Here is a 14,929-nt window from a genome sequence, read left to right on the forward strand (position 1 = left end):
CATCCATCCATCCATCCATCCATCCATCTAATCACCACTACTGTGAACATTTCTGACCACTCTGGAGTCTGTTTATGTCTCCTCTCCTAGTAAACATGTAGTCTGGTTTACCGAAGAAGGTTTACTGTAGGCTGTTTATTTTAACCTTCCCTCAGGAGAACAATGTAGAGCTGAAGAGGAAGAGTTTCAGGAAACCCATGTACTCCACAGACACCCTCGCCACAGAGGACGAGGATGAAGGTAAACTTTCAGCCACTCAGCAACTCACTGAAGACTCACGCACATTTCTGTCTCTACTTCATTTCTACACTGAAAAAATGATGCATTGATGTTGAAAATGTGCAACCGCCCCCCATTACACCAAATTTGCACCCTATTCATATTGATCAGATATAACAGGCAGGCATATGTGTGTGTTATAACTGCTTATTGATGATTGTAAAGTCCTTATGAAAGAAATAATAATCATTAAACTAATTATAAAACATTTATTAGGATAGTCTTTTTGTAAAATGGTGCCACGATAAAGCTCACAAGTGAGAAGTGTGACTAATGACCCATTACCTGATGCGACTCTGACATCAGGCAATGGGTGAATAAAGGAAGTTAGTTACTCTCTGTGCTGCTGCATCACTTTTGACACGTGTATGTCCTCACAGCTGCATTGTGCTCTCTATCTGTTTGTTGTTTTCTTCATCTATGTTGGCTTCCCCTGTGTGGACTTGTGGGATATGACCAGCCTCTCACGTTACTGTCAGGCAGGCTAAAGGTCTGGATTGAATAGCATGCTTTCCTCTATCTTCTCTAACAGAATGAAGGCCACACAGCCTGGGGATATTAAACATTCTGAAAAACGTCACTTTTCTCAGTTCAGGTTCTTACATGACCCTGATGACGGCCACTGAATCTGTTTTGGGACTCTGCACTCTGTGCTTACCTACCACATGGCTTATGTGATGTGTTATAATGCATGTGAAACAAGTTTATTTTTAAACAATAACTAATCCGAAACATTTATCTCTGTGATGAATTTCATGGTAATGCTCTGAATCCTTAAATCCCACATCCTGCATTTTTTCTGGTCATTGCCACCTGTTTGTGTGCTTGTATTTACCAATAAACACACAACAATTACACCTTTGTAGTTGGGCCATTCTCCAGCCTTTCTTTAACCAGGCTGCTTTTGTTACTTTGCCTTTAATGATGATGCACTGACCAGCCACTTCATTCAGTGCAATTCCTTGTTTCTACGCTCATTGTCCATTTTATCAGCTCCACTTACTATATAGGTGCACTTTGTAGTTCTACAATTACAGACTGTAGTCCATCTGTCGCTCTGCATACTTTTTTAGATCCCCCTTTTACCCTGTTCTTCATTGGTCAGGACCCCCATGGACCCTCACATAGCAGGTACTATTTGGGTGGTATTTAATGAACTCCAGCAGCACTGCTGTGTCTGATCCAATCAGACCAGCACAACACACACTAACACACCGCCACCACATCAGTATCACTGCAGTGCTGAGACTGATCAACTATCCAAATAATATCTGCTCTGTGGTGTTCTCTGAGGGTCCTGACCATTTAAAAACAGCTTGAAAGGGGGATAATAAAGTATGCAGAGAAACAGATGGACTACAGTGGACCTGATAAAATGGACATTGAGTGTAGAAACAAGGTGGGGTGTTTGATGTAGTGGCCGGTTGGTGTGTAATGCATAATACAAAGCATGTAAAATGTAGAAGCAGTCCAGCCTGAAACACTTCAGTGTCACTGGGTGGAGCGAAAGTGCTGTAGGCTGAACAGGTGGGCACGTGTAAAACGTAAAGTTTTTCATGACATCACAAACGAAGTGATTTTAAAAAAGGGCTGCTTTTGCAGCCTTATTTCCTTATATCGACTGTACAGACAATCAGACACTATTTCTATCAGACACTATTACTGTTCACACACTATTTTATTGCAATAAAGCAAAGACAAATTAGTTTTCCATGACATGTACCCTTTAAAACAACTGCCACATAATACAGGTCATATAATTTACTGTAGATGCCTTGAAAAACTTAACACCTTGAAAACAAATCACCCAAGAATTGAAAAATATGTTGAATGGGGCAAATTCTATTTTTCTTCATGAGATTAACGTTCTCACCTAGCATGCTGTAAACTGGATCATCGAGCTTCTTTCTAGACAGTGCACCTTTCCTCTCTAACCCAGCTGCATGGCCAATAATCCACAGTGAACAGGAATGCTCCATTGCTCTGTCAGTAAAGGCTGTTTTTCAGTCGGTTAATATGGCCATTAGTGGGACAATCATGATTTATCAACAAATAAAGCCTTTGAGGTTCTTTTCAGCCTTTTTCAGACTCTGTCACTTGTTCTAGAACTACACCAAACTGCACTTCACATGGAATAAAGCTTTGCTTTCCACCATGTGACCAACAGATGGCTCCATGACCACAGATGAGGACAGCCTGACAGTGGAGCTGAACCAGAGGGCCACTATCCCATGGAGCTCATTTGGGATGTACCTGCGGGAGGCCGGCCTCCTTCTGCTTCCCCTGCTCATCCTCTCTCAGCTCACCAAACACTCGCTCATGCTGGCTATAGACTACTGGCTCGCTCACTGGACCTCTCAGGCCATCGCTGCTCGAATAGACAGCTTTGATAACAACTGCACCGTTACACAGGTGGAAGAAAGCACAATTAAATTATTAAGCATACCCAGTTAATCCCAAATATAGTATTATATTTAAAATATAGTAATATAACAATATATTTATACATGGTATATAATCCCAAATATAGAACTATATTCATACATTATACATTCATTATAAATGAAACTTACTTTACTTATGAGTCTCAGAAAACACTCACTTTTGTTCAACTGGCCTGACTTGGGAAGCTGTGTCATTTTATGCCATATTATCAGTGTTATGTCTCCACAAGTCTTTTCACCTCGCAAAGCTTAACATAACAGAATGTCTAAATAGCGGTGTCGCCTGACATTGATATTATGTCAATTTGACATCAAAGTTGGAAAATGGAAAAGTTGTAAGATGTTGTGAAGAGTTTGGCCACAACACTCAAGCGTTATTGATAACGGCATTGGGTCTGAAACCCAATAAGCAACTTTATTTCAGCCGCAGGTTTGTATACTTAACAATTTGACATGGTTTAAGGCAAATGTAAGATGATGTAGTCATGAAGTTTACATAGTGCTAATTGCTGCGGTACAAGCTTCCAGTGCTAATTGCTGCGGTACAAGCTTCCAGTGCTAATTGCTGCGGTACAAGCTTCCAGTGCTAATTGGTGGAGTACAAGCTTCCAGTACTAATTGGTGGAGTACAAGCTTCCAGTACTAATTGGTGGAGTACAAGCTTCCAGAGCTAATTGGTGGAGTACAAGCTTCCAGAGCCAATTGGTGGAGTACAAGCTTCCAGTGCTAATTGGTGGAGTACAAGCTTCCAGTGCTAATTGGTGGAGTACAAGCTTCCAGAGCTAATTGGTGGGGTACAAGCTTCCAGTGCTAATTGGTGGGGTACAAGCTTCCAGTGCTAATTGGTGGGGTACAAGCTTCCAGTGCTAATTGGTGGGGTACAAGCTTCCAGTGCTAATTGGTGGGGTACAAGCTTCCAGGGCTAATTGGTGGGGTACAAACTTCCAGTGCTGATAGGTGCAATACAAGCTTCCAGGGCTAATCGGTGGGGTACAAACTTCCAGTTTTGGTTAGCTACATTTACTTTGTAGCTTCAATGCAGAACTAAAGAAGTAAAGTTGAGAAACAAAAATATATCTTGGTTGATCAACACCATTTTGGGTAAAAGAGGAAAATTGTGTAAATTATTGGACAAAAAAACAAAAAAACTTGGCAATCATTAAATTTTCATGTTAATATGTATTTAGCTGGTATTTTAATCTCTCTCTCTCTCTCTCTGTCTGTCTCACTTTCTCTCTCTCTCTCTCTGTCTCGCTTTCTCTCTCTCTCTCTCTCTCTCTGTCTCGCTTTCTCTTTCTCTCTCTCTCTCTCTCTCTCTCTGTCTCGCTTTCTCTTTCTCTCTGTCTGTCTCGCTTTCTCTCTCTCTCTCTCTCTCTCTCTCTCTCTCTCTCTCTCTCTCTCTCTCTCTCTCTCTCTCTCTCTCTCTCTCTCTCTCTCTCTCTCTCTCTTTTTTTTTTTTGCCAGGACTGTGTGTTCAGTCACTCTCCGTACCTGCAGGTGTTCTGCATGCTGTGTTGTTTGGGTATAGTGTTGTGTCTGGTCACCTCTCTGGCAGTAGAATGGACCGGTTTGCGAGTGGCCAGGGAGCTTCACTGCAGTCTCCTCCGTACCATCGTCCTCGCACCTATGAGGTTTGTGTTGGGAAATGACTAAAACATACAACAGCATTATGACCACAGAACATTCACTGCACATAATGGCTTAGATATGAAATACATAATGATAAGACGTGTGTCATTTTACAGGCTCTTTGAAATAACTCCTCTTGGAAACATTCTCAACCGATTCTCTGGTGACATCAATACCATCGATCAGGTGATAAAGATGAAGACTGATTAAAAAGTTGTCTTTTGTGATCTAAACACTTGAATAAAGGGCACTGCTGAAACCTTTCATGCAGCTGTTGTTGAGTTGTGATGATATTTAAGTTTGCATTGATAAGGTTAATGAACCCATGATTCCTCAGTGCTGCTACTGGATATTAAAAATGGATATTAAATGGTAAATATAATTGATATTAAATTTCCTAAAGATCTGACACAACTTGTTTGGACTGTTTTTCTCTGTTTTTACTTAGACCAACCGTACCCTGTGCAGCACTGTGTGTAGTGTTTACATTAGCATTAAAAGTTTGGAATCAATTAGCATGTTAACAATTTTGTGTAACAGTATGGATTTAAATATTATAGACTATGTAGTAATAGGTCATTTTAGCGGTTATATGATATTTCAAGTGTTTGGTGAACAAGATGTTATCAAATGATATATACTGTAATTATTGATTGACGCTGTATTTTAATTTTTTTATTTACTTTTTTAGTTATTTATGATTTTTTAGTTTTTACATTACATTTTAATGTACATTACTTATCTGCCTTGAGATTGGACCTCCACTTCTGAAATATATTGATTTGTGAATGTTAGTTTTATTAAGTTGGCTGTTTTTTGCAGGTCGCAGTTTTTGAACTAGAACCATGAAACTTTGCAGGACCATAGAGCCAGAGACTATATAGATGTGCATCGCAATGGCCTAGCAACATCTTAACAACACTCTGGATACCATAGTTACATCTTAGAATAAGCAACCACCTGGGATACCATAGCAATGGCCCAGCAACACCTTAGCAGCCACCTCATACCATAAAAATGGCCTAGCAGCACCTTACAAGCCACCTGAGATTCCACAGTAAAAGGCCTAACAACACTGGGAGACCATAGCAAAGGGCTGGCAACATCTTAACAACACTCTGGATACCATAGTTACAGCTTAGAATAAGCAACCACCTGGGATACCATAACAATGGCCCAGCAACACCTTAGCAGCCAACTGATACCACAGCAATGGCCCAGCAACAGCTTAATTGCCACCTGAGATTACACAGTAAAAGGCCTAACAACACTGGGAGACCATAGCAAAGGGCTGGCAACATCTTAACAACACTCTAGATACCATAGTTACAGCTTAGAATATCTAAGCAACCACCTGGGATACCATAACAATGGCCCAGCAACACCTTAGCAGCCACCTGATACCACAGCAATGGCCCAGCAACAGCTTAATTGCCACCTGAGATTACACAGTAAAAGGCCTAACAACACTGGGAGACCATAGCAAAGGGCTGGCAACATCTTAACAACACTCTAGATACCATAGTTACAGCTTAGAATATCTAAGCAACCACCTGGGATACCATAACAATGGCCCAGCAACACCTTAGCAGCCACCTGATACCACAGCAATGGCCCAGCAACAGCTTAATTGCCACCTGAGATTACACAGTAAAAGGCCTAACAACACCATAGCAAAGGGCTGGCAACATCTTAGCAATTACCAGAGATTTCATGGCAACGTCTTTGTTAAGGCAACTTCCCCTTCTAGTTTAAACCTACCCTATTGATGTTATACAGTCCCACTCATTATTTGAAACCTGTGAAGTTGCACAAGACTAACAATCTGAAGCACCTAGCAAAGATACATATTGCAGTCATTGTCTTAGGCTTGGTAAATGGAGGTCTTGGCTTGGACTAAATTATTTTTAATTCTAATTTTAGCACATCCCAGTCACAATGGAGTGTTTGAGCCGCTCCACTCTGCTATGTGTGTCTGCGGTGGGGGTCATTTCCTTCGTCACACCAGTCTTCCTCATCGCTCTGCTCCCTTTGGCCATCGCCTACTACTTCATTCAAAAATACTTTCGCGTGGCATCCAGGTGGGTCCTCTGCCAGCAAAATCAACAATTTAAGATGCCAGTAATAAATGTATGACATATTAACATTGTTTTCTCTGCATGCCAAACCCCATCCCCTCCTATTTTCAATGATTTTAATGATTGATATCATTAATGTCATGTTAGAATAGTTACATATATTCGTATTCAATACATAATATACACTCACCAGCCACTTTATGAGGTACACCACTTGATAGTAAAAGGTTGGACCCCCTTTTGCCTTCAGAACTGCCTTAATTCTTCATGGCATACTTTCAACAAGGTGTTGGAAACATTCCTCAGAGATTTTGGTTGGTTATTTGAGTTACTGTTGCCTTTCTATCATCTCGATATCATCTCGATAACCAGTCTGCCCATTTTCCTCTGACCTCTCACATCAACAAGGCATTTTCGTCCACACAACTGCCGCTCACTGGATATTTCCTCTTTTTCAGACCATTCTCTGTAAACCCTAGAGATGGTTGTGTGTGAAAATCCCAGTAGATCAGCAGTTTCTGAAATACTCAGATCAGCCCGTCTGGCACCAACAACCACGCCACGTTCAAAGCCACTTAAATCCCCTTTCTTCTCCATTCTGATGCTCGGTTTGCACTTCAGCAAGTTTTCTTGACCACCTCTACATGCCTAAATGCATTGAGTTGTGGCCGTGTGATTGGCTGATTAGCTATTTGTGTTATAAAGTGGCCAGTGAGTGTATAGTCACTGTGTGTGCATGTGTGTTTGTAGGGATCTGCAGCAGTTAGAGGACAGCACCCAGATCCCCCTCCTGTCACACTACTCTCAGACTATAGAGGGCCTCACCACCATCCGAGCCTTCAGGTACAGCGCTGACAGACTGAAAGATTGAAAAGAATGCTAACGACTTTTGTGTACTGTCTGCAATAATTTTACGTGGTTGAAAGTAACTTGTTCCATATTTGTGTTGCAGGCATGAACAAAGATTTAAGAAGAAACTGTTGGAGTACACAGACGCTAACAACATCGCCTCCCTTTTTCTCACGGCAGCCAATCGCTGGCTCGAAGTTCGCATGGTAAAAAACACACCAATCTATTACAGTCTAGTGCCACAGTTTTAGAGACAATTGGGCAAGAATGTAGTTTAGTATCACAGTTTGTTCTTCCTTTACTTGACTCAATTTTACAACTGTTGCAAAAATGTATTACTTTTATATTTTTTACAGTGAGCCTTTTTTAAGTGAGCCTTTATAGGAGAATTCCACCGATTTTTGAAGATTTCAAAATTCAAAACTGTTAAGATGTAAATAACGCCATGACATATTAATGTGATTTTAGATGAAAAGCCCTGTTCTAGACAAACTTACTGAGTTAGAATTTTCCACAGTGGTGATTATAGGACCTACATGTCCAGAGAGAATAATGCCTCAAATATCTATTGAGAGAAAGCTATTTACCGAAATGGTTATGAATAATCTGCCTGATGACTTACACATTGTAAGTAAATTTCATGGTGAATGGACCAAATGAAACCGCCAAAAATGAAAACATCTGGTTCCATTGACCTACATTGAAAGTAAAGTAGATTTTTTTCCTTCTCCTGTAAAGTTACCATTTTGGAGAAAGGAGGTTTTGTTCTGACAACAGTGACACATATATACACTATACTTCCAGAAGTATTCACTCACCCATCCAAATAACTGAGGTGTATAAAACCAAGCACCTAGGCCTGCAGACTGCTTCTACATACATTAGTGAAAGAATGGGTCGCTCTCAGGACCTCAGTGAATTCCAGTGTGGTACCATAATAGGATGCCACCTGTGCAACAAGTCCAGTCGTGAAATTTCCTCACTACTAAATATTCCACAGTCAACTGTCAGTGGTATTATAACAAAGTGGAAGTGATTAGGAACGACAGCAACTCAGCCACGAAGTGGTCGGCCATGTAAAATGACAGAGTGGGGTCTGCAGATGCTGAAGCACATGGTGCGCAGAGGTCGCCAACTTTCTGCAGAATCAATTGCTACAGACCTTCTAACTTAATGTGGCCTTCAGATTAGCTCAAGACCAGCATAGAGAGCTTCATGGAATGAGTTTCCAAAGCCGAGCAGCTGCATCCAAGCCTGACATCACCAAGCACAATGCAAAGCATCGAATGCAGTGGTGTAAAGTGGTGTAAAAACTGGACTCTAGAGCAACAGAGACGCGTTCTCTGGAGTGACGAATCATGCTTCTCTGTCTTTTGACTATTCCTCCATAAGCGCATTTGTGAGGTCAGACACTGATGTTGTGCAGGCCAGTCAAGTTCTTCCACACCAAACTCACTCATCCAAGTCTTTATGGACCCTGCTTTGCACACTGGTGGGCAGTCATGTTGGAACAGGAAGGGGCCGTCCCTAAACTGTTCCCACAAAGTTGGGAGCATGAAATTGTCCAAAATCTCTTGGTGCTGAAGCCTTAAGAGTTCCATTCACTGGAACTAAGGGGCCGAGCCCAACTCCTGAAAAACAACCCCACACCATAATCCCCCCTCCACCAAACTTTACACTTGGCACAATGCAGTCAGACAAGTATCGTTTCTCCTGGCAACCACCATCACTCCAGAGAACACGTCTCCACTGCTCTAGTTCAGTGGCGGTGCTTTACACCACTGCAACCAACGCTTTGCATTGCGTTTGGTGATCTAAGGCATGGATGCAGCTGCTCGGCCATGGAAACTCATTCCATGAAGCTCTCTGTGCTGATCTTGAGCTAATCTGAAGGCCACGCTGGAATTTACTTAGCTCTGGAGAGTGACCCATTCTTTCACAAATGTTTGTAGAAGCAGTCTGCAGGCCTAGGTGCTTGGTTTTATATACCTGTGGCCATAAAAGTGATTGGAACACCTGAATCCAATGATTTGGGTGGGTGGGTGGGTGGGTGAGTGAAAACTTTTGGAAATTATATATATATATATATATATATATATATATATATATATATATATATCAGCAATAAATAAAAATGAAGAGGTGTAGGTTCACTGATTGCTTTGGGTGGTAAAATAAAATCTGCATTGTAGACATCATGACCCCTGGTTCCATTCACCACCACTATAAACAAATCCAACTGGGAAATTTTCTCGAAAATGCCCGATTCCTGTGCACCTTTATGGGGTTATCAAAAATTCAGCATTTTTACCTTAATAGAACCAAAAATATCACTTTGTTTGTTTGATACTACAGTATTAACAGATTAAATGCTGGATCTGCAGGAGTATATCGGGGCTTTTGTGGTGCTGATAGCAGCTGTGGCTTCCATTACCAGCGCTCTGTACAGCGAGCTCTCAGCAGGATTAGTGGGCCTGGGCCTCACATATGCTCTCATGGTAAGCCCTCCTGCCGGGCACATGGACACACATTACGCTGATTGCTCTAGTGTATTCGCATCAAACCTCCTCTTGTGGATTATAAAATGCCTCTATATTTAAAGGTTACAGATGAGTGTCTCCCACATCTGGTGTTTGTGCAGGTGTCCAACTATCTGAACTGGATGGTGCGTAACCTGGCAGATATGGAGGTGCAGCTGGGGTGCGTGAAGAGAATCAGCAGCCTGCTGCACACCCAGCCCGAGAGCTACAATGGAGAACTGAGTGAGTCAATAAGGATGCCTAACTGCCTGTCAAAAAATTTTGCCACCTTAAGAATCTTCTTTTTTTTTTTAAGAAACATTCTTTTTTCAGATTGTCTAATTTTTTAGATTTTTTAACTTTTCAACTAAGCAAGACAAAATATCTAAGAAGGTTTAGTCAACATAAAAATTCTAAGTTATAATCTTCAGCAGTCAGCTTCATCTTCATGGAGAGCAGGTTTGGCCCAAATAAGGATTTGACAGTTTTCCTTTCCAAACTCATGTCATTCATACTGGAACTCTTTTGGCCCAAAAATGGTTCAAACACCTGAAAGGTTTGAGTGCTACTGAGTGCTGACATCACAAGAACGGGATAAAAAGGGGGGGCAATATTGTAGTGTCAGCGAAGAATAAGATGTGGTAAATGTTGCACTTTAAAGGCTCTATTATTGAACAGGCAGCCAGTGATAGCCACCGCACAGCACCGACCAAGCAGGTGTGTGTATATTCACTAGTGTGTGTATGTGGTGTTTCACTTCATGGATGGGTTAAATGTGGAGGTGGAATTTCCCCATTTGTGGGATTAAAAAAGTATCACTTAACTTAAATCCACCAAGGACTGGCTGAAAACTAAGACGTGGAGAGGCCTGGAATGGCCAAGTCACAGTCTTCTTCTTCTTCTTTGAGATGCTGTGGAGTGACTTAAAACGGGCTGTACATGCAAGAAAACCCACAGCTGAAAGAATTCTGTGTTGAGGAGTGGGGCAAACTTTCTTCAGATCGATGACAGAGATTGGTAGATGGCTATAAGAAGCGTTTCACTGAAGTTATTTCAGCCAAAGGGGGAAACACTAGTTATTAGAGGGAAGGGTGTCCTAACTTTTTCCTCCATTATAAAACATATTTTTATTCATATTTTTTGTTTCATGAGTAAAACAATGTTACTTTTTGTTGTTTAATTGCAATTAAATATTTCTTTATTTCTTTTCAAGAAAGAAACAAAAACAATATTGGACATTGATATATAAACATTTCTTAATAAAGAGCTGACTATTTAATGGGGTGTCCTAATTTTCACATGACTGTATATTGTGTAAAAGATACACTACATAGTGTACTTACTGTACTGTTTCATATAATTCATCATACCATATGGATTGAACAGTGCAGAAAAAATGAATAATTATGCTAAAATAATACATAAATAGAACATTTCATATTCATAAAATGTCTAAATATGAAAAAAGGAATAATACATTAAAACAATACATAAACTTTTTATAAACTAACTTGTTGCTGCTTTGACTATTTTAAGAATATATTAATATTTTAAACCACCAACCTGGCCAGGGTCAGCAGATGAAAATTAGCCGTAGAAAAGATGCTGAGTGAGTATCGTCCCTGTTAAATAAAGCAGTGTAATAAAGTAAATATAGCTTAGTAAAAATATAAGCACACATACTAGTAAATATATACACACCGATTAGCTGGTTACTCATTCTGCATTTCTCAACTCTGCCGTGTTCTGCTGCTCTGTTTTATAGCTCCAGCTCAGGTTCCAGCAGGATGGCCCAAATACGGCGAGATCCAGATTGAAAACCTGAGTGTGCGTTATGACAGCAGCCTAAAGCCTGTTCTAAAGCGCGTCAACGCCCACATCAAACCTGGACAAAAGGCAAAGCAGCCTTTAAACACCCTCATTCACTGCATCCCATGCTTTCCTCCACAAAGAGAGACATTACAATCATCAGTAATGTGCCATATTTCTGCAGGTGGGAATATGTGGAAGAACAGGAAGCGGAAAGTCATCCTTCTCCCTGGCCCTCTTCCGAATGGTGGATACATTTGATGGTAAATTAGTTCTTTTTCCTTCTGAGCCTCATATATCAAGATCAGTCTGTAAGTTTATTGCTTCAGCGTCACTTTGTTTTCTCCTCTCAGGTCGGATTATTGTTGACGGCATTGATATTGCAAAGCTGCCCCTCCAGACCCTGCGTTCCAGATTTTCCATCATTCCACAAGACCCCTTTTTATTCAGCGGAACCATTCGGTAAGCCTTTTTTTTTGTGAAGACCATATCCTAGATGTGTTTCTACATGTCTAAAGATACATCAATGAAGGCATTTTTCCTTTATTCCCTTTCAGCTTCAATTTGGATCCAGAGAGAAAGGCCACAGACAGAATACTATGGGAAGCTCTGGAGATTGCTCAGCTGATGCCTGTGGTCAAAGCCTTACCTGGGGGACTTGGTAAGAAAAAAAAGAAGAGCATTGGTGTCAGTATTCTAAAGTAATTTCTACGAAAGTTGAAAATTGGAAAAGTACAATCACATCTCGTCTGGTCACACTGGAGTCACGTTTTACTGAAAGGTGTAAACAGGGCCTTTGATCCTTCATTAACCTGGTTAAATAAATAAATAAACAAACAAACAATCGTCATGCCATGCCAGCTTCAACCACAAGGGGGCAACTTAATTTAATGGAATGCCAATTCAGAGGCAATCCAATTGTTCAGTGGTTCTTTTGTTTTTTTTCATAAATGTCAACAAGAACAGCTTGGAAGAAATTGTTAGCTTGTTAAAGTCAACGTGAACCAGAAATCAGAAGGTGTTTTTCTTTCTTAGTGTGAAAGAGTAGATGGGACATGATTTTATTCTGCAGATTTTGATTGGTGCATGAAAAGTGGGCATTCCAGAATGAACACAGCATGGAATCCATCTGTTCTGCATAAAAGCCAAAGGAAAATAATTATAAACAAACATAACTGTCAAAAAATGAGCAACAATATTTTTGAGGTGTATTTCTTGTAGTTTCTGGAACATGACACACTAATTGTTGAAGACTTGATTTTAATGAGTTGTTTTGTTTTGATGTTTTGAGATGTAGATGAGGCTGAATGCTGGTTAGCTGGCTAGCCTGTTAGCATCGGCATTTCGTTTGCTGTTCATACACTTTTTGCAATAGGAAGAGAAAAAGACTTCAGAAAAAAGAGGTCAGGTTAAGTAAATCTGTGTACGAGTGTAATTACAAGTTACAAGTTTGAGCAAGTGTGTGTGTGCGAATGTGTGCATGCCACTCCATGATCAGCCTCGCATTCCCTCAGCCTTTCAGTGCAGCAGCAAACTTTAGAAAACAACCCAAATACTGCCTCATAGTAGAACTACCTAACTCGGGTTAACGTGAACATGCCGTAAATGAGCCGACAGGAACTAAGCAGGTAAAAAGGTCCGTTTTGATTCAGACTTTAAGTCTGAAAATAGGAGATCATGTATGATAGTTACGTGCTGCTCCAGCTCATTTGGTTAGCTCCAATTTTTTTCGTGTGTAGCAGATTATAATAGCTCTTAAAATTTAGGGTAGCTATTACCCTTGTGGTCAAAGCTGGTATGGCATGCTAATTTTAAGCCAATTTGGTCCACCATACTTTTTTCTGGCAGTGCGGTGGGTAGGCGCTGTCACCTCACAGCAAGTAGGGCCTGGGTTCGATTCCCCGGCCGGATGACCAGGATCCTTTCTGGGCATGTTCTCCCCGTTTCCACCGGTTTCCCCCAGTCCAAAGACATGCAGTCAGGCTTGATGACCGCTGGGATAGGCTCCAGCACCCCCCCGCAACCCAGAAGGAGAAGTGGCTTAGAAGATGTACTTTTTTTCCACCTGGTTCACAAAGATTAAGGGGGAAAATAACTGGCCTGCTGGCCAAAGCTGGTGTAACATGCTAAGTGTTAGCCAATTTTTTTTCATACAGGAGTGAAACTTTGATTCAAGAACCCCCTTCATTTCTCTTTTTACCCCTTCTCGCTCATCAGGGCTTCCACACTTAAGGAAACAAAGTAGCTAATATGTAATGATGAACCGTTCAGAGGTGTAGAGTATTGGTATAACTCTGACACCCCTCTTCATGACTGGCTCTCATGATGTGTCTGTTGAGTCAAGGGGTGCAACTAAATGAACATTTCTTTGGATCCAGACTGGCTAGGGCTCTGTTTATCTGTAGGTCTTTGGCCTAGTTTTTCTTTTAATAAAAATCTTCTCTCTATTCCACAGATGCCATGGTGACAGAGGGAGGAGAAAACTTCAGCCAGGGGCAACGGCAGCTGTTCTGCTTGGCCCGAGCGTTTGTGAGGAAGAGCAGCATCCTCATCATGGACGAAGCCACTGCCTCTATCGACATGGCCACTGTGAGAACAGTGATGAGTCCCAGTCTGGGCAGTTTATAGTATTATTTGCATATTTAAAGAGAAGTGAGAAATGCGTGAACTGGTCCTAAATCTGCCCACCTTTCATCCTCTGAACAGGAGAGCATTCTACAGAAAGTCGTCATGACTGCTTTCGCGGATCGGACAGTGGTAAACATAGCTGTAAGTACCAGGCAAATCCCTGCATTAAATATGATAGTAATATCAAGAGAAGTCATTATTGCGGTTGTGTCCTCATGTGCCCTCGTAAACCATCACGGTGAGGTCAGAGGATCAGAGCATTAATGTGTTTACTGAGTCAGAATCTCATCACGTTTTATTCCTCTGAGCCTAAAAGCCCCAAAATTTCTGTTCTAATGGTTTTGTCTGAGTGCACAACAGCTACACATAAATACTTAAGCTCTGCTCTCAAACACACAGAGCCCTACAGTGCCGTGATAAATATGCAAAAATAGAATATACTTTGTCACACGTATGTTTCATATCTTTAAACTAAATTTAAGATTAAGAGTAGACTTCTGAGTCAACACAATGTCGTTTTTGGAGGATCGTTTTATTTATTGAAGGGAAAAAAAAAAAAAAAAAACACCTACTGGCCCTGTGTGAGGAAGGTATTTCCCCCTAAACAGTTAACCAAATTTAGTTGATAATTGTGGTCAGTTTAACTGGACATGCCCAGGCTTTGTCAACTCCAGCCCTGTAGAACTGAAATATG

At 41.0% G+C, this 14,929-nt stretch overlaps 1 protein-coding gene across 2 annotated transcripts in view; it reads left to right on the plus strand.

Moving 5' to 3' along the window:
• The window catches only part of LOC108430275 (ATP-binding cassette sub-family C member 8), a 44,763-nt gene that overhangs the window by 28,978 nt on the left and 856 nt on the right, over window positions 1-14,929 (plus strand). The window contains exons 25-40 of one of the 2 annotated variants that reach the window (XM_017702699.2): window positions 156-240; window positions 740-769; window positions 2,447-2,691; window positions 4,188-4,354; window positions 4,469-4,538; window positions 6,276-6,433; window positions 7,181-7,273; window positions 7,383-7,485; window positions 9,664-9,777; window positions 9,921-10,041; window positions 11,564-11,694; window positions 11,792-11,870; window positions 11,961-12,069; window positions 12,165-12,268; window positions 14,063-14,196; window positions 14,314-14,376. In XM_017702699.2, coding sequence (XP_017558188.2) covers window positions 156-240; window positions 740-769; window positions 2,447-2,691; window positions 4,188-4,354; window positions 4,469-4,538; window positions 6,276-6,433; window positions 7,181-7,273; window positions 7,383-7,485; window positions 9,664-9,777; window positions 9,921-10,041; window positions 11,564-11,694; window positions 11,792-11,870; window positions 11,961-12,069; window positions 12,165-12,268; window positions 14,063-14,196; window positions 14,314-14,376 — 1,806 coding nt within the window. The remainder of the gene's footprint in view (window positions 1-155; window positions 241-739; window positions 770-2,446; window positions 2,692-4,187; window positions 4,355-4,468; window positions 4,539-6,275; window positions 6,434-7,180; window positions 7,274-7,382; window positions 7,486-9,663; window positions 9,778-9,920; window positions 10,042-11,563; window positions 11,695-11,791; window positions 11,871-11,960; window positions 12,070-12,164; window positions 12,269-14,062; window positions 14,197-14,313; window positions 14,377-14,929) is intronic. The other variant, XM_017702779.2, reaches the window with a different exon arrangement.

This window comes from Pygocentrus nattereri, chromosome 7, assembly GCF_015220715.1.
Source record: "Pygocentrus nattereri isolate fPygNat1 chromosome 7, fPygNat1.pri, whole genome shotgun sequence".
Classification (NCBI taxonomy): Eukaryota; Metazoa; Chordata; class Actinopteri; order Characiformes; family Serrasalmidae; genus Pygocentrus; species Pygocentrus nattereri.